The sequence below is a fragment of the Anolis carolinensis genome, chromosome 2, assembly GCF_035594765.1.
Source record: "Anolis carolinensis isolate JA03-04 chromosome 2, rAnoCar3.1.pri, whole genome shotgun sequence".
Taxonomy (NCBI): Eukaryota; Metazoa; Chordata; class Lepidosauria; order Squamata; family Dactyloidae; genus Anolis; species Anolis carolinensis.
Genome location: NC_085842.1, coordinates 302492449 through 302519288, shown reverse-complemented (window position 1 = coordinate 302519288; position 26840 = coordinate 302492449). Strand labels below are relative to the sequence as shown.

The following is a 26840-nucleotide window of genomic DNA, read 5'->3' as shown; positions in this document are numbered from 1 at the left end:
CAGCCACTGGAAGCTATTTCCACAGCAAGCATTTTGGCCCTCTTTATTTCTGTTCCCTACTCTCTCTGTGCCTTGATAGTGATCAGCTCCTGGTATTTCCTCCTTTTCAATCTATATCACGATCTTAAGCCAGGGTTGGTGGGGCGGGGATTTAAAGCCAAGATTTCCTCAGAACTCTAATAACCACTATTATGCTGTGACTGCAGAATACATACAGCCATAACTGAGAACGCATTCTTATATGTTTTATTACATTTCTGCATATGCTTTCTAATTGTTCAGGCAGTGTAATAAACCAGGTACAACTGACTTTCTACATTTGCAGGTATGATGTATGCAGACTGGATTATATACAAAACACATTATTTATTTATTTTATTTATTTACAGTATTTATATTCCACCCTTCTCAGTCCAAAGGGGGCTCAGGGTGGATCACATTATACATACATAGGTCAAACATTCAATGCCCATAAACACATCAAACAGAGACCAAGACAGACAGATGCAAAGGCAATTTAACCTTCTCCTGAGGGGATGTTCGATTCTGGCCACAGGGGGGAGCAGCTGCTTCATCATCCACTCTGACGGCACTTCCTCATTCCAGGTCGTAAATTAGTTAAACTTGCCTCCCCACGTTTTTTATAAGTGGTACCTTATTTCCTACTTGATAGATGCAACTATCTTTCGGGTTGCTAGGTCAGCGACGAGCAGGGGCTATTTTTTTATTTTTAATTGACGGGCGATCACCCCGCCACGGGCTGGCCTCGAACTCATGACCTCATGGTCAGAGTGATTTATTGCAGCTGCTCAACAGCCTGCGCCACAGCCCGGCCCCTTCATTATCTCTATGAATCTCTAGGTCTTCTAGTGTGAATCTGTGTTCAACTATCGGTTTTGTTGGAGGACCTAGAGATTTCCAGAGAGAATACTTCTGAGGGCATTTGTAAGTCTTCCAGAATAATTCTATAGTCACTTCCCAGTAGAAGTTGAACATGAAGTTGTGCTGGAGGACTTACAGACTGCACGAGAAGCATTATCTCTGATAAAAAACAAGTGGTTGTTTTATTCACATTTCCATTTTTTGTGGGGGTTTTGCATCCCTAACATCAGTGAATACAGGGCCCACTATAGTCTTAAATGTCCCACAAGTCTACCTTTTCTCCATCTTTATGTAAGATGGCTAACAATTTTTGTTTAAAATTCATCCTTAAAGTTCCACACTCTAATGTTCAAGATCAAATCACGCATTACAACATGAAACAACTTCCTCCAAAGTGGTGTCCTCTAGATTTTTTGACGTACTCCCTTTGGCCAGTTTATGGAAGCTGAATGCAAAATAAGGCATGTGTCATCATGGAGAAAGCCAGTGCAAAGCCTAAAAAGTCATGACATAGAAATCATTGAGGGAAACCACAGCAGCAAGATGTATAAAAATGCACCAACCTGATTCTTGACTGTAGACCAAATGATTGAGGAGGTACAGATGTGCTACTGCCAATAGGCAGCACTGAATTCGATAAATCCACATTCTTCTACAGTTCAGTCTGCATAACTGTTCAGCTCAGAAAGGAAAGATATCATCGTTCACACAAGTAGGTTCTGACAATAAAAAGAAAGAAAAGAAGCCATAAATTTCCAAAATAGTATAGGACTATATTATTGAAAGTTATACATTTCTGCAGGGTCTTAGACTGCAAACTGCAGAAAATGTTTACAAACTGCACTGCTCATTTTTTTTGGTGTAGTTTCAAATAAAGTCTGTTTAAGGGGTGAACCTCGGAAGCCTTATACAACAAGAACTTTAGGAAATGATGTGTTTAACATGGACAATATTTACACTTATCCTCCTGAATTTACTACTAGCCCTAAGAAGAAAGAAAGAGATGTACATTATTACTTTGAGGGCAGGGAAAATTTGATTTCAATCAGACAAATAAATGTGTCAAAAGAAAGTTAAAACACTCTCTCCCCCAGCTCTGTCCCAAGACCCTGGTCCAAGTTCTTCTCCTTCCCTCTCAGTAGTTTTCTCAGTAGTAGTTGGGTTTGAAATAAAAACCCATCAGGAGTTCTAGTGAAAGATTTCACACATCATTTCTGTTTTGACCAACTTTTGTAAGACAGCCCTAAAGTGTATTATATTCTGTTTCTATGGGCAGAGTTTGCATTTTCTTTTAACTCACTGCCAGCAAAGCAAGTGCATTGCGGTTGACTCTTCTTGACCTAAATGTTTCTTTGAAACTACTTGAGTCAAGCTTTGGCTTTCAAAAACCATCATAATAGAGAAGCAACACACTATATTTTAAGTAGTTATGACTTGTTATTTGCCAGCTGGTCTGCAATTTACTCCCATTTGGCCGTGTTCTTTTAATTAAATGTCCCACTGAAAATTTTCCAAAAGTAGAATGTTTTGCTAAGCCTTTTCTCCATCCCTTCTCCTAAGAAAACATCCTGCTCTCTGAATGATCAGTATTTTTATTTCATGCAAAGAAGACAGACAGACACAAGAATGCAAAGATTCAAGTATGTATTGATAAAGAGAGCTCAAAGTTCAACATGTATGTTCAACCAGGTCTTATCTGTCCTCACAGCATCCCTACAGCTCTCACCTAATGATTATTGCAATTTTCACTCACACCAAACCATATGAATGCTTCTTTCTTAGCCCTAAACTGATTACACTATAACCACTTTAAACAATTTATAGTGTATATGAGGCTCTTCCAGATCTCTTCAAATAACAGCCTTTTGTATACTAGCAGTAAACTCAACTGGATTGTACACTTTGAAAATTATATCATGTCCTTCATAATGTTAATCGGAGCCATGCTATAAAACTGATTTTTAAAGTTCCTCCTCCATGAAGAAAAGTATGTAATTGCAATACACGGTATGTAATTGTGATACATTTTCAATCAATCAATAATATATTACAGTCATAGACCAGCATTAAAAAAGAGAATTACTTTTACCAGAAGACATATAAAACAGAATAAGATGAAATACAATAAAAACATAAAATTCACATTTAATAATAAAATAAAGTAAATCACAAAATTCCACTTGTACATAATTCTACCCAGCTCCACATGTTACCTGAGTAGTTCTAAGAGAGTACTTTATTATTACAGTAACACGAAATTTAGGGACCTTATCTGTAATGGTGAGAGAGCAGAAGGGAAAGATAGAATTCTTTATTCCTGCTGTGAATATTCTGTAGAATAGGCATGATTAAAGCAAGATGTATCCCTTGATAAAAACATGGCTGAGTTTCTACTACTTCATGTGCACAAGAACAAATATGCTCATAGGATGGAGCCTCTTATATTTTCCCTCCAATAAAAAATATAAATGCCTTATCTACATAGGAATAGTTTAATTTGTCAAATAACTAGGGTAACCAAAAGGTTTCCTAGTAATTCCAAAAGTGAAGTATTTGGTAACTCTGTTTCCCTTATTTGTGGTTTCATAACAGATTTAATGTTATTGTAGCGAAGTGCTATTAAAGCACAAGGTATAAACCCAAGCAATACATTTTATGACATGCTCAGTAACGGACAAGATGTGGCGAGAGAAATAAGCCCCTTTATGCATGTTTTTGTCACAGATTTGAATGGGCAATTGTTGAATATAGGTATCAAACCTCAGCATTAAATGTTTGAACAAATGTTCTGCTTTATAAGGAACAGAAACAAAAATCATTCCATTCTTTTAAGGGTTTACTTACGTAAAACATTAGCACTGATAACATGAGCATTCAGAGAGTCTGTTTTATCTCAAACAGAACTTGTAATTCAGCTCCTGTTTATCTCACCCATTTTTCAGCAATATTGTGACAACTGTGAGCTTTATTACATGCAAGGCATTAGTCATAAGACAGCTTCATTTTTTATTTCTCCCCACAGGCTAACTTAACCCACAGTTATTAACAGTTTTTCCCTGAAAGTGAAAGACTAGCATGTAAGGGATGGGGATGGACTGGACTACAACTTCTCTCCCTGATGAGTAAATTGGTGGTTGGTGTTTTACACAGAGTTCTCTTTTTATATGGAAAGCATTCCAAAATGGCACATAATAATAATAATAATAATAATAATAATAATAATAATAACTACTACTACTACTACTACTACTACTTTATTATTGTATCCCGCTTCCATCTCCCCGAAGGGACTTGGAGCAGCTTACATGGGGCCAAGCCCAAGTAAATACAGCAAACAAAATAAAACACATCAAAAAGGAAACACAAACACAAATATAAAATTTTACACATTGACATAGTAAAGTTAAAATGGTGAGCATAGTAAAACATGACTTAGACACCAGAATAAAAGTCATAAAAATGAACTGGGCAAAGTGCACCGAGTGAATTTTGTAAACACAAGGTAGTTGGCTAAAGTGCTTCAATCAATGAGAGAGCAACTTGGGATGGGGATGGACCCTGTGGCTATATCCAACTGATAGAACAAGATAAAGTGCAACCGATAAGGAAATGGTCACTTCAACTGGTCTGTATCATCTCTTGATTTCATATTTGGGCCAGTTCCTATAATCATGACCTTACTTCATCACCTAACCATGATTTAACACTCAGAAGCATCTAACCACGGTCAGTGAAATGTGAGCAATTGAAATGACACTTAAAGTAAGAGACAGCCTATGAGCAGTTGAGTCAAGAAGCAGGGAAAGAAAATGTGACACACAGGTCAAATGTAGTTCTCTAAAGCCTTTTTGTAGATTCACAGTGCTGCTCCTGACTCCAAAAGGTATTTTTTGGCAAAAATAAATAAATGAATACAATAAACAAAAACTTGTCTCTTCCCAAGGAAACGGGGGTTTGTGTTGCAATATACAGATCGTCCCAGAAACTCTTCACTTGCAATCAATACACACCCATATATTGACCTTTTTGGTCACTCCTGATTTTGGCTGTTAGAGACAATCACATTTTCAAGCCTAATATAACCCACAAAGGGTCTTGGGAGCCAAAATCCCCCTCTGTCCCAGATCATTCTGTTTTCTATCTCTGCTGTAAAGACATAAGCTAACAGAATCCCATGCACTAAAACAACACTTAGCTCAACTGTCCAATGCAACCTTCTGCAATTTAAGTACATCTTAAGAGCCCAGTTATCTTATCAACATACTGCAAGAATGACCATTAGTCAGGAATGAGGGAAGCTAGATAACAAAATAATCTGAAATGAATAGGGTTGGGAAAAGTTGCCCTAATGGTTGGAAACTACCTTCTCTGGATTCTAATTTTGACAGACATGATTTTCCAATTTTATGTAGTCTTAAGACTTTTCAGGAAGATCCAATGGTTAGTACTGTTAAAATATCTGTGGCGAAACACTCCTTTTGCTGCCTTAAAAGCTTACTGGGTAATCACTCTCCAGCTAACCTACTTCCCAAGGCAGGAACTAACCCACCTCAGGAGATGGAGATTTTTTTAAAAAACAACACATGGTGATTGCAAATCTTCCTCAAGAGGAAGATGAAAATGTAACTTCAGCACTTCTTTTCCAGGATGAATATATATACTAGTTCCTCTTCAAGAAATGTAATTTCCCCACAAGAACTCCATGACACTGCAGGAGCTCTTAGGAAAAAATAAATTTCCCAAATAGCTAGCAGAGCCTTTATCCTGGTATCCATGAAGGGAGGGAAGGACTCCTACCATGCCTTCTCTTTTAGTAAGAGAGTTTCCTTATCAAGTAAAGAACTCTAAATGGAACTGAGGGACTAGGACTAGGTCCTGATAAGCCAGGAATTGTTCACTCCTTAGATTTTAAATATCAGTTGAAGATCTTGGAATGCTCTCCACTGCTCTGTAGGAAAACATTACAAGTCTTAGAAGATCAGATCCACGTACACACTTAACAAATTTATACACTAATGCCTTGGTTTTCACAAACCCTTTCTTACAAAGGGAAATGTCACCAAATCAGGCAAAGATTACATTTTTTACATATCCTTGTTATCTGCCTATAATAACAGCATATATCACAAGAAGATAATTAAAGAGTTATACACAATAATATTTATATAAGAAGATGCTTGGAACTTTGCTTTTTGGGATGAATTCAAAAAAATCACTTCATGGGGGAGGGGAAAACTCAGATCTCATTCATCGTAAATAAGTTCTATTCAGCGGAATGCTTCTTTTTGCCATGGGCAAACTAATTTTATGTTTCCCTGGTAAAGTCTGGGCTAGACTGATGAAGGGTTAGGAAAATTGCTAGAAAAATGTTTGGAACTCACAACATTTTGCTTGATATGAATGCTCTGGCCCAATTATTGGAAGAAATGAAATATTGTACAACCAGCTTTCTCCATAAATGTACATAGAATCTGGAAAGTTATTACTGACCCATCCAACACAATATTCTCTGCAATAGCTTTTCCAAATCTAGTTTGTACTACAGATGTTTTATTCCATTTCTAATAGCCCTAGCCAGTTTAGCTGATGGTCCAGAATGATGCGAGATTCCGTCTAACATAATCTAGAGCAGTGGTTCCCAACCTTTGGGCCTCCAGGTGTTTTGGACCAGCTCCCACAGTTCCTAATAGCTGGTAAACTGGCTGGGATTTCTGGGAGTTGAAGTCCAAATCACTGGTCTAGAGCAATGGTTCAAAATCTTTCGTCCTCCAAATATTTGGGGACTTCAGCTCCCAAAATCCTTTGATACTGGCTATGATGAGAACCACTGATCTAGAGGGCCATGGGTTCTCCGCTTCTGGTCTATACTGACCAGATTGCCACTCCCTAAGGTTTCAGATTGGTATCTTTCCTACTCCTACTTAGAGATACCAAGGACTGGACTTGTGGTCAATTGCAAGCAAAGCATTTGTTCTGCCTCCAAACTATGGCACTTCACTTCACTTTTCTGTAAATGCTTTTTCTGCACAAGCTTTATTTTAAGGGTGTGGGGGAAAGAAAATAAAATCCTGTAATTTTGGAAGTGGCATTATCAATGCGAAAGCATTATGACCAATGGCAAGCCATTAAAATTAAACAAGTGAGAAAAAGAAATAATTAAATTTGGTAAAACGTAGGAGTGGAATTACAAATCCATGGCAAAGTCTAATGGAAAGGTAATATACATAGATACAGCTGCTGATCTTGCAAGATTTCTATGCCATTAATGTGCATAGACATGGAGGCCTGTTGCATTGTGCTATTCCTAACAGGCATGCAGACATTTAATTATTTTGATTAAATATGTTGACTTTGTTGGAGCCCCTACTGGCACAGTGGGTTAAACCGCTGAGCTGCTGAACTTGCTGACTGAAAGGTCAGAAGTTTGAATCCAAGGAGCGGAGTGAGCTCCCGCTGTTAGCCCCAGCTTCTGCCAACCTAGCAGTTTGAAAACATGCAAATGTGAATAGATCAATAGGTACTGCTCTGGCAGGAAGGTACATGCTGGCAGTCATGCTGGCCACATGACCTTGGAGGTGTCTATTGACAACGCCAGCTCTTCGGCTTAGAAATGGAAATGAGCACCATCCCCCAGAGTCAGACACAGCTAGACTTAATGTCAGAAGAAAACCTTTACCTTTACTATGTTGACTTTGTATCTAAAGACCATAAAGACTGAAGTACTATCATAGCTGTTTTTGCAAATACCATGTAACAGACAATAGCAAAGATTTTACATCAATAATAATGGCTGATTGTTAAAAGTAATACAAATTCATGATCCTGCCTTGCATTTCAACTGCTTTTATTTTTCAGCTGAAAATTGTACAGGCACGAACTTTCACACTAATAAAAACATTTGGTCATGATTATTATGTTTAGACAATAGAGTGAATATTGAATCTAAATCATAACCAGATTTGTAACTTGGCAGCCACATCCTCAACACCTCATTATCAATAATGGACATTTATGATGGCCAAGGGCAAATATATCCTTTTAATTGTTTCATTCCCTTATGAACATTCTCTTTCTCTTTTTGTGTGATACAAACACATATGCACTAACTATTTTTCTGGAGAAGTGCCGGAAAAAAGGGTGTTTAGTGTCTTCTAATTTAACTTTTGAATTATCTACTTTCAATAGGCAGGGCTGGAAATAACCAAGTAGACTGAGATAGCGAACTCAGGCAGCAGACCATATGTAGTATAATAGAAGAACAAAATACTATTATCTAATGCTTATGTTCATATAATCACAAGTTAACCTCATACCTATCCCTGTAACAGCTTTGCGCCAATGGCTTGATCTTTCTGAATGTCACGATGACTCTAAAAACTAAGCCAGTAAAAAACATCTCATTCTAGCAAATATCTGAGATGATCTCCAAGACAGCTTTGTTCTTATTGTGCCTTCAACTCATTTCCAATTTATGGCAATCCTAAGGGCTGGAAAATTAAGGTAACCAGTACTAATCAACTAAAAGCTATATAGGTACTAATTAGGTTAACTAGGATCAGAGACTATAATTGGACTCTTTCCCCAAAAATCCCTACTATGAAGACAGGAGTTAGGAGGGAAAACCTACAATATACTACTTTATAATACAAACGTTCATGTATGTATGTGTGTATTATAGTCATTATTTCGGCAGGAAGAGGAAAGTCTCAAGAGATACATGCATCATAGTGCACATGCTGTTATCATTGCCAATATAAAAAAAACTTCCAAATATTTCCCCTAATTACAAGTCCATTCCAGAAGCAGCACAGCATTTCTGGGAAATGAACGCAAATTGCCAATTTGGCTCACAGTAAAGATAAAGCTACAGAAACAGAAGATGAACTTATTTTCTTAAGAGCAAACCTTGCTGACTTATTATTTTCAGTCTCAGACTTCTACTCTTTATCAAATCAAACTTAATTTGTGCTCTAATTTGACACAGGAATGCATTTCTGCTAACAATTTGCTCAGCTGACTACATCCTTTCAAAATAAAGCTCAGGGTGTAATGTTTGCAAAAGTGTTCTTTCCCATCTTACACAATTTGATAGCACTTGGGAATTATTGTACAGGCATACCCTTCACAAGAGATTTCAAATCTGGGGCCAATTGGGAAGGTCTTCTACTGAAGAGGTCAGCAGAAGACCTTTCTCATCCTTCAGCTACATAGTATATTCCCTTGAGATCCCTACCAAGCCATCCTGGGCCTATTAATTTCCCCACAACCCACATCTATCAATAGTTCTCAGCCCCTACCACCTGTTCTCAGCCCCTACCTCCTACTATTCATATGAAGGTGCGAAAGGCCATTAGAGTAATATGATGGGATTGTCACTGCTTAAATACATCAATGGTATGAAATAGTACTACAGCATGGGTCCTGTATGTGAGAGGGATAGCTACCACAGAATTGCCCATAGGGCCAAGAAAATTCCTAGAGGATACATACTTTTCAGATGTGGATAAAGCCACCATTACAGGTCCCACAAGTACAAGGGCTATACCATACTTTATTTTTGTCCACCTTTAAACTTTCACCATTTTGTTTACAGAGCTGGGTAACTCTCACCTATGTGTTTTAGGTGCAGTGAGGACTAGTCACTATCTGTGCTCAAATTATTACCATATATCTTATTCTAATATACAGGCAGTCCCCAAATTAGGTTTGCTCTTAAGTTGAGTTTGCTTGTAAGCCAGAACAGGTACATTTTAAAGTGTAACTCCAGCCAAATATATCTATATATTAGCTTTGTGTAGCATAGGGAAGGGTTAACACCGACCGAGCTTGAGATGGAGGTGGGACCTAGAGAAGAGCCTTCTCCTGAGGATCTCCGGCCGGGCAGGTTCATATAAGGGGATGCAGTCGGTCAAATAGCCTGGATTTGAACCATCTAGGGCAGTGATTCCCAAAACGGGCACTACTGCCCCCTGGTGGGTGCTACAGCAATCCAGGGGGGCGGTGATGGCACTTATTAGGAGACAGGGGTGGGGCGGGGCCTCTTCCCAAGTTCTGGAGACAGGGCTGAGCACCTGAGGCACAGGGGATGGAGCTAGACGAGTGGGCATGGCTTCTTCCCAAGAGCCCGAGACAGGGCTGAGGATCTATACCTCCCCTGAGGCACTTGTTAGAACACGGGGCAGGGTATAGAGGTTCAGCCCCATCAGGCACTTGGGAAGAGGCCCCGCCCACTCCTCTAGCCCCGCCCCCTGTGTCCTGGCAGGCGCTGCAGGACAGGGATAGAAGCTCAGCCCTGCCTCAGAGCTCGTAACTCCACCCATTCCAGTCCTAGACACCTATTTGTGGCCCACCCACCTCCGCCTCCCCCTCCCAGCCTTGCATCTTGGACTAGGGGAGAGGCTCAGCCCCACCTTCTTGAGAAGGAGCCACACCCACCCCTCTAAGTCACGGCCTCCTTTCCAGGGGGTGCGGAGTAATATTTTTTCTGGAAAGGGGGCGGTAGGCCAAATAAGTTTAGGAACCACTGATCTAGGGCTTTAAAGCTCATGACCATCACTTTGAATTATGTCCAGTAAGAGACTGGCAGCCATTGGAGCTGCTTCAGCAGGGGGGCTGTCCACTCCCTGAAGCCAGCCCCAGTGACCAACTTGGCTGCAGCTCTTTGGACCAGCTGAAGTTTCCAAGCACTCTTGAGGGGCAGCCCCACGTAGAGCACATTACAGTAACCCATACAAGATGTAATTAAGTCATGTACCACTGTGACCAGATCTGGCTCCTCAAGGAATGGGCACAGTTGGTGGACAAGTTTTAATTGTGCAAAGGCCCAGGCACCACTCACACCTGGGTCTCCAGGTTCAGCCCTGAGTCCAGGAAGCCCCCCAAACTGCGGACCTGCGTCTTCAGGTGGAGTGTGCCCCCATCCAGCACAGGCTGGATCCCTATTCCCTGGACTGCCTAACAACTGACCAGGAGTGCCTCCATCTGGTCTGGATTAAGTTTCAATGTGTTTACTCTCATCCAAACCATTACTGATGACAGGCACTGGTTTAGGATCAGGACAGCTTCTTTTGAATGAGATGGGAAGGAGGAGTAGAGTTGGGAATCATCTGCATATAGGTGGCTCCACACTCCAAAACTCCGGATGACCTCTCCCAGCGGTTTTATGTATATGTTGAACAACATGGGGGACAAATTGGAACAGTGAGGTCAATGAGGTCCCTGAGGACAAAATGGAACCCACAGGACAATGGAGTTCAAACAGGAGTTCCGCAGCGCCACATTCTGGGTACAGTCATCCAAGAGGGATCGGAGCCACTATAAAACAGTGTCTCTCAAGGCTACAGAAACAGATTTATGCAGATTTGTCTCGACTGGTTGCTCTGAAAAATCCAAAACACAGTCACCAAAAGGAAGCACTTTTAATTTCCAAAGTTAAGTGAAATATTTCACCTAGTATTTTCCTGTCTGACCCCCCCTTTTTCCCCCCACATAACTTCCTGTGGGCTGAGATAAACTAATCTCTCACAGGACTTGTATTTGACAGAGAATCGATAAGAGCTAATTACAGAGCTGATAAGGGACTTTCTTTCAGTCTGAGGACAAAGCAAACTGAAAGAGAGATCTGGAAAGAGAAGTATAAGCCCTAAAACCTAGTGCCTGGCTTATTTCAGTACGGCACCCCCCACAGTATGGCAGTTTGGAATTCCCCCCCCCCCCCCCACACACACACATCTGACCAACCAAGCAGGTCACAAAGGTGAAAGAAATCTGAAGATTTGGAAAAGGGGCAAAGGTCACTCAAGAACCTCTTGTCAACAGTTTGCACTCTTCTGCTGTTTTCCTTTTCCATGAGCCTTTTCCAGACACAGCTATCTTTTTCATTTTCCTCTAAAGATTTTGGAAACCACCTAGTACAGTGGTTCTCCACCTGTGGGTCCCCAGGTGTTTTGGCCTACAACTCCCAAAAATCCCAGTCAGTTTACCAGCTGTTAGAATTTCTTGGAGTTGAAGGCCAAAACATCTGGGGACCCACAGGTTGAGAACCACTGACTTAGTACATAACAAAACAAAAACATAAATGTAACAAATAAAAAACATGTCTGCAGAAACAACACAAAAATTATGTGCAAAAAATGTATAATATATATTAAGCCCCCTACCTTAACTCCATTTACCCAAATATTAACTTGTTTTCATAATTGTGTTAATCTTTAACACTACTGATTGCAAAATCCACAGGTGGAGGACTTGGGACACTATAAATGGCTTTGAGGATTATAACCAGAACAAATTTAAGAAGTACTCTTAAATTCAAGTATGGATCATGTGATCCTTCATATATATTTGGAATCCAAGTTTCAGCACAGACTTGGCTGGGACAGAAAATGTTAAGGAATGCCAAGAACTACAGCTTCATGACATCTTAGACTTTAATAAAGTCTAAGCTCCGCATTGAGAATTGAATGTTACATAGTTAGGTGCTTCCTTTTTTTGCATACCACTTAGTGATGCACCAGTACTCTTTCACATAGCATTGAGTCAAGGCAATGAAAACAATATCAGCTGAATTAATTTTGCAGAGTAGATGTACCCAGCAGTCAAAACTTTACATTGTTTCTGAAACCATTCACATCATCCTCATTTTCAATAATAAACATTGTGAAACCAATACTGTACTCCTCATCTCATTTCAGTTTAGATAAACATGTTCAACACTTATTAACATAGTTACAACATTCTATTTTAATCTGGTGCTTATAAATGTATAAAACTCCAAAGCTTTCTTCAAAGCTGCCTTGGCTAATTTAAATAATTTATAGCCAAGCTTATTGACAGCATGTTTATATTTGGCACTTTTGAACAGAGTTACTGTATATGTCTTTTTATTTACTTTTTTTGATTTTAAAACGCCTGGAAAAGTTTAGCCAAAGCATTCATGAAATGGTTTTCCAAATAGGTTAATTACAGTATGTGACTGTCATACTACATCATGGCTGAGCAAATCACATACAGGTAGAAGAGAACACAATAAGTATTATTACACTACTTAATAACACTATTATTCCTTGCTGTTGTCTTTCCACACCACCACCATCATGATCTTTTCTTGAATATTAACTCATAGTGTTACCCAGATCATGTAAAATTGATAGTCAAATTTAGGAGAAGTCATGATTTTGGATCACTATTGCTCCTGCACTAGACAATACAAGAATCCAGCTTTCGGGGAGGGGTACAACTAAGTTACTAAGTTATCAATGACTTTCTCTCAGTCATACACAAAGAGAAGGAGAAAAAAAGAGATGCATGCCAGTCAGTAGTACATAGTAGCTCCTTGCTAGCCCTACACTGATTGTTAGACCATGGTTTACATTGCATGGAAATGCAACCAGCTTAACTGATAGGAACTTTTATACAAGCAAGAATTCTCCTCAAAAACATGTTGGAAAATCTGCAAACCTAATTGGCATTAATCTCATACATATCCCTTGTTTTGCCCTTTTCCTATTTTATGGTGGGGCACTCCTGTTCATTCAAAATATTTGTTTTAAAACCCAACATTCATGACTCAGCCGGCAAGCATTCGAAACAGCTGCAGATAAAAACACACACATCCAGACACATATAAAATTAAGAGACACAAACAACAACAGTTAAAATACAGTGAAGTATCAAATGAGATATTTAGCAAACAGGTCAAAACATCCCAGATCTGCTTAGCACAGTAAGAAAAATATGAAACTGGAAGTCTATCATGCTGAAGGTCCACTGCATCTGCTCTTCTTACAGCATTGCAGTGTAATTGAGGTCTTGTCGAACATATCAGACAGAGCTCAGGCTCTATTCACATAATGCATGAGTTCACAATGAGTACATATAAGTTACAAATTGAAGAAAAAAATAAGGATAAAATTAGAATTATTTTTCATAATTTTCTCCCCACTCCATAATACATACAAACACGTGTGTAGCCACATCCTTTTAAACTTCAGAAATTGGATGAGTCAAGTGTGGTACGAGCCAGTGTGGTGTCGTGGTTTGAGTATTGTAACAAGACTCCTGGAGGCCTGGACTCAAAACTCCACTTATTCCATAATAAATATATTAGGCTAAGCTATGAAAACAATCCATTACATGAACACAGGGCAGTTTCTGCATGGTTGTACAGCAGCCACGACGGAATTCTGGCAAAACTGTTTCTGTAATTAATGGGAGAAGAATACTGGCAGCTTGAAGAAATCTATCTCTGCAGTGACTGGCTTCAAAGTAGAGTTGCTCTTTGGAAAGCCCTCTTTAAAAATAATATGTGCCGAAAGGCAAGTAATTTCCCAATAGAGCCTTGTCAGGACACCCTGGTCCTGAGGACCCATCCAGACAGCAGTCGCTGGAGAAAGAAGCTGTTCCAAACCAACTGCTTTCTTCTTCCAAAACAATGGTGACGGCTTTATCTCCTTTACTCAATGGCCACTGCCTTCTTTTCTCCTGCTGTCCATGTTATGCTGACAAAAGGCACAAACACAATTCCAGCCTTAGTCTTTAAAGTGCCACAAGATTCTATTTATTTTTATGACATTGTTTTTGCTACAAGAAAAGGGGCAAATAAAGTAAGAAATGTCACTTAAAAATAATAGGAAACTGAGAGTTTCAGCTATTGTGAGATGACTCCCTTTATGATTTGCTTAAGCTGGTAAAAAGACTTGTTGGCATGAAGTGTTCAGAGAACAAACTTGAGAGACTGGCTGTTAACAGAGTGCCTGGCATGAGGTAAATAGCTACTTTTGTTCTCCCGAAGTTAACAAACAGTACAATCAAAAGCTGTTGAAAACCAAGAGAGTCATTAAACTACAAGCAAGAACTGAAGTTTATACTTTATAGTTTTTATGAGGTAGAGAGGGAGAAAAGAGCAAATAAAGGGAAACAAGGAAGATTAAAAAGAAAATATTTCCACAAGCAATGAACAATAAGCCATTGATGCTGAGTTCCTGGTTTCTCCAAACTTTTTTGTAACTTGGTTCCCCTTCTGAAAGGGGATCATGGATTTGCAGGTCCTACAACACTATGTAGATATACATGGATTGCATCATTAATCCACCTCTGACATTGGAAGGGGTGTCTTAATCTATCATGAGACCAGCAGATAAGGAAGAAGTTGTCCTATCCAGAAGTTCAAGAATATACCCTACCTTTTTGCAGCATCTGTGGTTCCTGGAGAAATTTTGTTAAAGTTTATCCTTTGTCTGCTGAGACCAAAGATCATATGTGGCTCTTCCCACAGCAGAAGCCTCTCTCTTCCTGGAATCTGCTGGTTCTTTCACCCCACTACTCAAAATGTCATGTGTTCCTCTTAGGAGGGAGGGCCAGCTCCATTATTTTGAAATACACTGCTTTAGTTACATAATCAATAGCCATGTAAGAATTAATTGTACAGGGTCATTGATCCTGTCAAGTTTAAATCCTGTTCTTTCAAGTCCAAGAGCAGGTAAACATACAGAGAGAGATACAGAAAAGATTAAGCCAGTGGTAATTTAGGAGAAAGTATAGATCTACGCTTTCAGGAATCTGTAGAATACTAAGAAATCAATGTAATTCCCGTCAATGGCTCTCATTCCTTAATGTGACTCTAAAAACCACTTTCAGCTAACAGGATATTCCATGACCACAATGCCCTGTTCACAATAAATTATTTAAAATTTTTAACACATGTATAACAATTTCGTGTATTTGTACCATATCAATAGGCTGTTAGTGCCAAAATGCCTTTAAAATGAGGAGGCACTATAATAAAAGGAATGAATCTAGCCTTCTGCACTAATTTTGACTGCTACTCCTTTGAAATGGTCCATTTGCAATCTTCAACACTGTTGGAGCCATACTCCTCAGGTTGGTTACTAAAAACAGCCTATTAGTGAGGCAGTAAATCTACTCTGGATTGTAATCAAAGCTTCAAAAGAGCTCTCCAGGGTGCTGAACCCTAGTTTCCAAAGAAGTTCAGCACCATGTATAGCGTAGTAAATATTCATGCTGTAGATTCACCGCCCCATTAACATGGAAGCCACCAACTGCAACTGATGATAATGTGATATTAAATTTCAGATAAATACTTGTTGCAAAACAGAAACCATGCAAGAGCCATAACATCATATGAATCATTCTTAATCAGAGCAAATGCAACTCAAGTCCAGCATTCTGTTCCAACTATGCCAAACCAGCTGCCTAGGGAAAACCTACATGAACACAAGAGAAAATTCATACTTATGTTCCCAGGCAGCTGGTGTTTGGAGAGATATTGGGGTTTTTTTATATATATATTGGAGCTAATATACAACCATTAGCTATCATGACCAGAAGGCACTGATAAACACATCACGTTCTCCATGGAGAATAAGACTATTAGGAACAATCATGTTCCCCTTATCTAACAAGGACAGAAACACAGGGAATAGGCTTGAAACGAAAGAATTTAGACTTAACAGCCAAGCTACAACTACTGCACAACATCATTTCTGGGACTGTAATCACTTTGAATGCCTATTGGATGAGTCAAATATTTGGATGATCCACATAGATCAAAAACTACCATATTTGGAAAATAAGTAAATCAAGCAAGGTGCTCGCTACTCTAACCTACTTTTTAATACACTGATTTCCTAAGACAGATGTCATACTGTTGATTCAACAATTGTATCAACAGAAACAAAAGGTTGAACACCCCAGTACTGATCCACTCTCATTTCCTACATGCCCTCAATACCAGTGTTCCCTTCACTAACAGATTTTCAGTCAGGACAGAGGACTGCAGGATGGAGAAGATAAGGAAGTCCTATCATATCAGTACTACGTGAGTTTTAACATTTAAGAATATTTTAAAAGAAGCAGAGAAGCTAAACTGGCATCTTAGTATCTTTTATTATTGTTAAAATTATCTGGCAGGCCTCTGAGAACTGATTTTTCAGGGTTTTTATAATGTGCTAGACCTTTAATTTTAATTGTTGGGGTTGTTGTTGTTTTAAAAGGTTTCAAATTCAATTGCTTATAAACTTTTGTATGTATGCTTTTAATTTTGTTTCTGTATTTGTTTTGACTGTTGTAAGTCACTATTAGTCCCAAACTGGGAAAGGTAGGATATAAATAAGAAATAACAACAACAACAACAACAACAACAACAACAACACTAATGTTGAATCAGGCCAATGGTTTATGTAGCCCAAACCAATTTACACAGCAACAGAGCAGAAAGCCTACAGGTGACCTGTAGAGAGGCCATCTGTCGGGAGTGTTTTGATTGTATTTTCCTGCATGACAGGTGGTTTGATTGGATGGCCCTTGTGCTCTCTTTCAACTCTATGATTCTATAAAACCTGCCAGCAAGACATGAATAGAATTGTACTGCAACTATACAATCCCCAGCAATTGAGATCTAGACCCCAGTAAGAAATACTGGGGTGGTGTCAGGACCCAGGCTACAGAACACCAATAACCATGCGCAAAGGCCAGATTCTATCTATTATCTTTATTAAAGGAATATATAAAGTCAATAAAAACAGGTGAAGAATATAGTTCAGAAGTAGACCTTTCAGGAAAGGTCAAATATAGTCCAGGAAAATAATGTCCAATATGTGATATTAAGGTCCAAAGTTATAATCCAATAACCGAAACACACACTTTGCCAAGCAATAGTGTGGGGAGATGACAAGGTCTTTTAGTCCATTGAAGCTTGACAACAAGGCTGGAAAACAAACTAGATTCTTGGCGAAACAAGACTTGGTACGAGGCAAACAAGAAGCAAGAACAAGGTCCGTGGCGAGGTCCGCGGTCAAACGTGAAGCAAGGCAGGCTTGGAACTTGGTCCGGGAAACAAGGAACTGGGATTACTAAGTCCACACACGATCTCACTCCTCAAGCTGACGAGTTGACTCCGCAAGATTTCCTTCGTGGCAAAACACCTAAATAGGGTCTCGTTTCCCGCCAGAAGAACACTTTCCCTGGAGAACTAGAAGTGAAACCCACTCTGTCCAGATGCATGACTCCTTAGAATTTCCCAAGGGAAGCAGACCTAATCAGCTAATTGTTTGGCTGCGATTCTGGTCTCCGGCGATTCGCCTCCCTAGCTCCTCTATCTCTATTATAATTGTCTCTACGAGAAAACGGGGGAGAATTCTGCCCAAGGCTTGTTTGGCTGACTTCTTGAGGGCAAACATCCTCCAGGTGCAGGGGCTCCGATTCTGGCTGAACCGGTGGAAATCCCATGTTTTCCTCTTCGTCTGCCACAATAGTACTAGGAACGGGACTACAAGGCCCATGAGACATCACAGGTGGTTGCTTTGAAAGTAGCTACCTCAACTGGCAGAGAAAAGATGGCGGTCCTGGTTTTAATCCACAAAACTCCTCCAACCATGGCCAGCTACTCTTAAGCTCTATATATAATAGAATCACAGAATTGGAAGAAACTAGAAGGCCATCCAGTCCAACCCCCTGCCTTATCATGTCCCCTCTTAACCTTCTCTTCTCCAAGCTAAATAAACCCAGCTCCTCCTCATAGGGCTTGACTTAAGCCTTTGATCATTTTGGATTCCATCCCCTGAACATGCTCTAGCTTGTCAACACCCTTCTTGAACTGTGGCACCCAGAAATGGACACACGATTCCAGATGAGAACTGACCAAATCAGAATAGCATGGAACTATTACTCCCCTTGATCTAGGAGGCCTGCACAACCTGTGGTCCTTCAACTGCTTTGGAATTTAACTCCCAGAATTTAATCCAGTGGTGCAGCAGGTTAAACCACTGAGCTGCTGAACTAGCTGACTGAAAGGTCGGTGGCTTGAATTCTGGGAGTGGGGTGAGCTTCTGCTGTTAGCCCCAGCTTTTGCCAAACTACCAGTTCAAAAACATGCAAGTGTGAATTGATCAATAGGTACCACGCCGGTGGGAAGGTAACAGCACTCCATGAAGTCATGCTGGCCACATAACTTTGGAGGTGTCTATGGACAACACTGGCTCTTCGGTTTAGAAATGGAGATGAATATCAGGGGAAAACCTATTACTCTCCTTGACCTAGCAGCAGGCTTGCACAAACTGTGGTCCTTCAGGTATTTTGAATGTAGCTCCCAGAATTCCTGACCATTGGACAAGCTGGATAGGGCTTCTGGGATTTGGAGGCACAAGCACCTGGAAAGTCACAGGTTGTGCAGGCCTATCTAGACACTGTGTTCCTATTGGTGCAGTCTAGAATTGCATAGATAATTTCTATGCACAGATTTCCTGAGACCTGAAAATTATTCCAAGGAGTCCTTCAGAGAAAGAAGACTGATAAAAGCTTGTCAAGACAGTTTACCAAGTCAAATTAAAAGTTACCCATCAGTCTACAGCACACAACTCGGATGGGATTCCTGGCTTTCCTCCTCCCTCCCTTCCTTTTATTTCTTTAACTGAATTGTAGATGTACATGTTGTTAATTTGGGAATATTTACACCAAACTAAAGACAAGCAGAAAGAAGCTAAAAAATGACTGGGAGGCCTAGGTGATTGCACTCTTAAGTATTATCAAATCTGCCCTGTGGTTCATAGCTGTGTGCTGCAAACTCACACAATTGTTTGTTTTCTCCGGGTCCTGACCTTTGAGAGAGCAAGGTACATTGTACCAAACTGGGTAATGTCATTTCAAAGCCTGTCCTGCACATTTTTGTTGCATCTAGCTACATTACTGTACTGATTTGTTGGCTCTAACATAGTCCTAAAACTGCCTTAAATTACTGAGTAATATTTTGTTTACCTAATGATTCCTACCTGACAAGCTTCTTTATTGCAGCACTAGGTGGCAATATTTAACATCTCAGGTACTCATTAGTTAAGCCAATACGCAAAACTTTAATCCCTGATTAAAGACTTCTTTAAAGACTTGTTTTGTCAGACTTCTTTGTTGAAAAGTTGACTTACGCTAGCACATCTAATGGGATAAAATTGTTTTAATTACACCGTATGCCTGCAATTCTTTTCTCTTTTGATGTTAAATTTCAAAAAGTCATTGTCTACAAAGAAAAGATAAAACAATTCTGAAATAACAAATGTTAACAAATGAGGCCTAAACGTAATAAAGACTTTATATTTAGATCCAAATATAAGAGGACACCACCACACCACTGATTTTTATTATGCCTAGCAACATGGAAACTTACTAGAAGACTTTTGGCAAGTCGTACTCTCTCAACCTCAAGTGCAAAGTCTCTCTGAACAAATTCTGTTGAGAAAAATCCGTGATAAATTCACCTTACGTTTACCATAAGTCAGAAATCATTGAAAGACACACAACAACAAAGAATAATGGGTGTGTATGTGCTTTTAATATTAAATTATTTAATATCATTCACTTATTCTAAAGGAGCCGAGATGGTGCAGCACTTGCTGATGCAAAACTTGCTGATTGGAAGGTCAGTGGTTCGAATCTGCAGACAGGGTGAGCTCCCATTGTTAGTCCCAGCTTTTGCCAACCTAGCAGTTCGAAAACATGCAAATTTGAGCAGATCAATAGGTACCACTTCGGCGGGAAGGTAATGGCGCTCCATGCAGTCATGCAAGCCACATGAACTAGGCGGTGTCTATGGACAGCGCTGGCTCTTCAGCTTAGAAATGGAGATGATTGAGCACCAACACCCAAAGTCGGAGACAACTAGACTTAATGTCAATGGGAAACCTTTACTACTTATTCTAAAAAATTTAAGCCTAAACATTTTTGACTACAGTTTTAAAAATCCACATCAAGATACAGTTATTTTTCTTTTAGTTATGAATACGATGCCAGCAGTCCCAAAAATGTAGCATGGAACAAAAAAACCCCTTCAAAATAGCTTTGAGTCGAAGCTATTTTGGGGATAGAGATAAGCAGAAAAATGCTCCATTACATTTCAGACTAAAACCCAGAGTTAATTTATCATCACATTGACACTGTCTTACTATACAGCATGAAATGGACCTTAAAACAGTATTTTTTTAAGCTATAAAAATAAAGCTATAAAAATCTACAATGTTGGTGTATCTCAGAATGTTAAGAATTTCCTGCATCAGGAAGGTAACCGATAAAGAAATATAAATAGTATTTATGATACTATTATAGCATTATAATATTATGGCAATTTGATATTTATAATATTAAACAGAATTAAATAGAATGCATAAAAAGGATAAAACCAGAAAATATAGGCAAACAGACATATTCAGTTATAAGGAGTGGAAATATATAATTATATAATTGTTACAATTATTATACCAAATGCACTAGTACATAAATACCTTTACAGGATGTGTTGTACATTTCAGTAAGATTAGTCATAATTTACCTCTTTCTTTTTGTACTTTGGCAGCACTATAACCTTGGCCAGAGGCAAAGAGAAAGCATGGATTTCTGTGAGAACACAACTGCATTTAGTATCTGCAGAGCTAAGCTCTTCATATGCCAACTGTGTGTTCTTTTCATACCAAAAATTCTGGGAAGGAGAAATACTGAAGCAGCAGACTGCGGGGAGAACGATTCCCAGGCTCCCAGAAACAAAAGTGGTTATTATTCTACTCCTTTACAGCTCTGAAGTCAGCTACAGACCTCAGGGGCTGGCTACAATGCCTCTTGCTACAATCACTAAAGTTTTCCCCCAAATTTCTTTATTTTGGGGGAAGAAGATCTATTTTTGGCTTTGGTACTAAAACATTAGAAACAGTCCTGCTGAGCTTCCTAGTTTCAAGATTATTTTATAACTCACTGCATAATAAAGCGGGTGTTGGAATTCTTTCCTCCTCCTCTCCTACCACAGAAAAGATTATTTTTAATCCAACAATGAGTAACTCCCAAATTTCTGCCCTCTGGCAACAACATCAGCTTTTCAACAAGGTTAAAAGTCCATATTAAGCAAGATTGTCATGGTGATTCTGGAGGGTAAACTGCCTGCCTCCCCCACCCCCCAACCTCAGGACATCCAAAGAAACTTAACAGCATGCTAAAATAAAATCATTTGTATGGAAAGAAATCAAGGGACTACTGGCATGATTTATTCTAATCTGATCAGTCAGTGGTAAAAATATAGGAAGAGAATGAAATCTTCATGCAACTTGTTTCTGATTACATTTCCCTAGGACTATACTCAATGTATCTTAAAAGTAGCATAAATCCAATGTTGGACATGTCTTTCTGCATCCTTTCAATACCAAGCAAAATAGCACCCCAAAGACAAGAACACCTAATGCCAGAGGCGGATGCCCAGAACACATTTCCAGGAACTCTGGTGTCTTGGGTGGCTCTTTATGGGCAGGTTGTGTCACCCAACAAAAAATGAAATTAAAACAAGTACTAAATTAATAAATTAATCCAAAATTTTGGACCCATATGTAACTCCAAATGATACAAGTAACAAACTTGTCTCTGTTTGTGTGTGTGCCACCACGAGGCCACAACTAAATGGTGACAGTGATGGATATATATCACATCACCTGCACCACCCTGTATACTACTCTTTCAATGTCATTTTCTTCATAATCTCTGTTGATTAATTATAGTGATGATGTAGTACCTGAAAGCTGAGGAAGCTACCAAGCTGACCAGATTTGAATATGTAACATCTGCTTTTTCCTTTCTTTCTGTAGACAGAATGTGGCCATGGATTGAAGACTGTCTCTTCTATTAAGCAGACCAATGTTGACTCTCTCAGGTAGTGGATGCCTCCTCCACCTATTTGTTTCAATACCTCTGGACTTTCCCTTCTATTTGAGGAAAGAGCTAAGTGTGCCATAAAACCTGGGTTTTACCTCTGGCCTGCCATCCTCAAGCATGGTAGAGAACCCTAAAAATGAACAGTTAGCTTTTGTACATAGCATAACATGTCTTTCATTGTTGGCATGCAATCACCAAGTCAACTAAGCAATGCTCTAGACCAGTGGTTCTCAACTTGGGGTCCCCAGATGTTTTTGGCCTACGACTCCAAAAATCCCAGCCAGTTTACCAGCTGTTAGGATTTCTGGGAGTTGAAGGCCAAAAACATCTGGGCACCCCAGGTTGAGAACCACTGTTCTAGACATTTATTTGTTGTACTAATTCAACTTTAGTTCAAGTCCAAACAGCTCATGGTAGGGAATATTACTTGGTTGCTTTGCATCTTGTCTTGCACATATTTGGTCCCTGTTAAAAAGAAACCATACAGCTACTTACTTAAAGCAATATACTGATTGCAGAATGTATCTTACAAAATGTAGTGGAGAGGAGCTAGGAACATAATGCCTTTCTCTATCTAACAAACGTATAGGGGGACTTTTGGCCCTCCAACTGTTGTTGGTCTGCAAGTCACTGGGTGATCATGGAGAAGACACACAATCTTGGCTTCACAGAAAGATAATGGCAAACCCCCTTAAAAATCCTACCACCAAAACTCAATGTGTGCACAATAAATTGGACATGATTTGCAAGCATTCAGTAACAACAAATTCACAAACTAACATTTGCAGACAAGGGAAAATTAAGTGCTGTTTTCATTATTCTCTGTTAACTGCAGTTAGTTGGACAGAAAATAGTAAATATAGATTTGCGTTCAAACTGTTATCTACCATCCAGTTCAGTAGGTAGCCTTGGAAAATAAACCAAGATCTCTGTAACATAGAGGTAACTTAATAACATGTCACTGAAAATGTTTTCATGTAACAGTCGCTAACCAGACAACCCCAGTATTACCTTTATTTCCTATCCCAGAATGTTTATTTAGTTGTCTCCACTGCAGTGGCACAGACAAAGCTATTAGATTGACATGGTCAGCCCTGTAGACAAACAATTCAGCACATTGTACCAATCATCACTGGGTGCTTTAAAGCAGCCATTTCAGTAACAACGTTGTTATACAATATGCTATGTTATGGCAAGCAATAACAGTTAGTTAAACACTTAGATTTTTTTTTCTAAAAAAATAATCCACATGCAGAACAAATCCATAAAAAGGACCATTGCAGTCAAATAAACCCTTTTGCTAGGGAGTGGGAGGCTATCATTTTGGCAATATGAGTCAGCAGTGAGGTGGAATTTCCTCCATTCAGATCAGTGTTGGCAATGACATGCTCCTGCCAAGATCTGTGCCTCAGACAAGGAGCCACTGTCAACTCCTTGAACTGTCTGACTCTTGGGAGCAAACAGGTGAAGGAGAGGGTGAGTAGCAACAACAAAGAGACAAAGCAGCAACTGCAGCCCTCTCCTCTTTCATTTACTTTCCAACAGAAATGAGGGAACTGTTGACAGCGTCATATCCATTTGAAGTCTTCCAAAAAGCTGTAGAAACAACACAGATGCAAGTCTCTCCCCCGCTTACCCATCATGTAGCCTAAGCCATATGTCTCAAATAACCCCACCACACTCACACACACAATTTGGGGATAATTCCAGCAGCCTTACAGAAATTATTATGATGCTATCTGTAAAACTTTTTGAAGACTTTAAAAAGGTTGCTTTTTTGCTAAGCATTGAAAAGCATCACCAATAGGAAAATGTCAAGAGTTAGACAGGTACCTGGTTACAATAAACACAATGGGACACTACACTGAGTATTGTTATAGACACTACATTGATGGGATCTGATTCAAGGACCTCCTGTGGAGACTGAAACCCAAAGATGTTCAAGTCCCAAATATAATGACACTGTAAAATGGTATATCTTATATGAAATGGCAACATCAAGGTTTGCTTTTTAGATTTTGCATTGGGAGGGGGAATACATTAAAGGCCTGTATGGTTGTATCTGTGGATACATAGATCCATAGTACCTAAGGTTGACTTCAACAACAAAAAAAACAACACTTTTTCAAATAAGGCCATGGATTTCTAGAATTCTTTCCCTCTGATCAAATTTAGGCAGATCAGTTGTCTTTAATGATAGGAATTTTGTGGGTCTATCCAGCCTTTCTTCCCACTGCAACTCCTAGCATTCCTCATCACTCACTATACTTGATAGGTTTGATAGAAATTGCAACCCAATGTCATCTGGACTCCTTACAATGTTTACTTCTATCTGTTCTAGGGCAATGATTAAGCCTTTTATTTTTATTTAAGGTAGCTATTTAAAGGTTTATAATGTCAAATCATTTATTTGGCATTATTGTGCATTTGTACATTTTCCCAACATGTGAATTGTGAATTTAAAAGTACTGTTTTATTCTAGGATTATATTTCATGGAGATTTGCAATTGTTCTCCATAGAAAGAATTGGCATTAACTGAAATGCAGGTGGTATATTGCTCATAAAAATGTTATTATGGCATAAAGGTTTTATAGGCAGGCAGTCTACCTCTGCCTTCTACAACCTGGCGCCCCACCGATGGATTGGGTCATTATAATGTGCTCACTGGAGATGATAGAATCCTACGTCGACCTTTAATCTTCAGGAAGACTGATCTGTTACATTTCAGGAAATAGTAAAACTTCAAGAAAACCCAGTTGAACAAATAAGGATGTGCAAAGCCCATAAAAGCCACACAAATAAGCCTCAAATTTGTTTTTCATGTAAAGGCAAATGGTAATTTGAACAATTATAACTGATTTGCTTTGGGGCCATTTTCTGCAATGTAAAAATAGATGAAAATTCCATTAATAATTTCCAGGTTTGAGAGAAACAGAAGGGTGGATATATTGCAATTGCCAGAGCAGAAATGTCTATTCTAGTTTATATCCTGCTTGTTTTCTGCAAAAGAACAATAAGGGAGCTCGCAACACAACCAAGGAAACGAGCCAGCAGTAAAAATGATTTTAAAAATAGAATGACCAAGAACATAGCATTCACATGAAAATAGTTACGTCTTAACCATATCAACAAAGGGCTGGAAAACACCCCTGCCCAAGGCTGCCCACCACTTCCAACTGGTATAGACTTGAGATTATGCTGGCCTCCAAATGTGGTTGGAGCTGGTGGCATTATGTGGGCCTCCAGATGTGGCTTCTCCTTAGATGTATCATTCTCACCTGTCACATAGACAATATCAAAACAAGATAGACTGTCCCTAATTTCGCATGCACCAATTTCTTATATTCCTAGAGTTCAGGCATACACAACTAGAACAAGAAATACTGCTAGAACACAGGTTTTAATTTGTACTGAAGCCATCACCATGTTAAAGGAAACCCTCAGATTCCTTAAGTATTGTACCAGTCTGCACTAATTAGTTTGTAGCTATATTGGGGCATGTTAAAATAACAAAAAGAAGTCAAAGTGGGCAACATTAGCAAAGACGTACATGGATCAGCAACAAACAAGTTATTCCATTCATATATATTGGCTGGGAGCGAGGGGGGGGGGTCCTAAATAGAAGCATTCTTACTTTAGCTATTCATTCACAAGTTAAAAAGAAATACTGATTTCATCTTACCTTTTTGCTATAAACCAGAATTGCATCAAGATTCCACACACTTTAAGCAAAGCATAAATACACAACAGTGAAGCAACAATGGATTCCCCACTTTTGCAATGAAATGCACAATGGATGTCACAACCTTGAGAACATGTTTTATACAACTATTTACTAGCTCCCCACCTCAATGCAGAGGAGAGAAAGGTACCTTCTGACCTTTAGGAAAAATCTGAAGACGTGGATGTGGGACCAAGCTTTTGGTTAGTTCACCAGTGCAATATGTGAATGTGGAATGGTGCAATGATAACTGCAACGGCCTGGACTACGATACTGGATTATGTGATTTTAATCATTTTAATGTTGAAATGTTTTTAGCAGTTGTTTTAATATATATGTTTTATTTGCTGGATATGTGTTGTATGGTATCAAATTGTGCCTTTATGTGCGCTGCTCTGAGTACCCTTCGGGGTGAGAAGGGTAGAATATAAATATGGCAAATAAATAAATAAATTATGTGTCCTTACAGAGTATCTGGCTGCGCTAAGGACCACATGTATGTGATCCCAGAAAGCACAACTGATTGTGCAACTCTAGCATAGT

The 26840-nt window shown here is 39.2% G+C and overlaps 1 protein-coding gene across 7 annotated transcripts in view; it reads right to left on the bottom strand.

Moving 5' to 3' along the window:
• lifr (LIF receptor subunit alpha) overlaps window positions 1-26840 on the bottom strand; it is a 106438-nt gene that overhangs the window by 61806 nt on the left and 17792 nt on the right. For 6 of the 7 annotated variants that reach the window (XM_062972466.1, XM_062972468.1, XM_062972470.1 and 3 more), the window contains one exon: window positions 1446-1601. In XM_062972466.1, coding sequence (XP_062828536.1) covers window positions 1446-1530 — 85 coding nt within the window. In that variant the 5' untranslated portion in view covers window positions 1531-1601. Of the gene's footprint in view, window positions 1-1445; window positions 1602-15065; window positions 15087-26840 lie in introns of those variants that run through there. The other variant, XM_062972469.1, reaches the window with a different exon arrangement.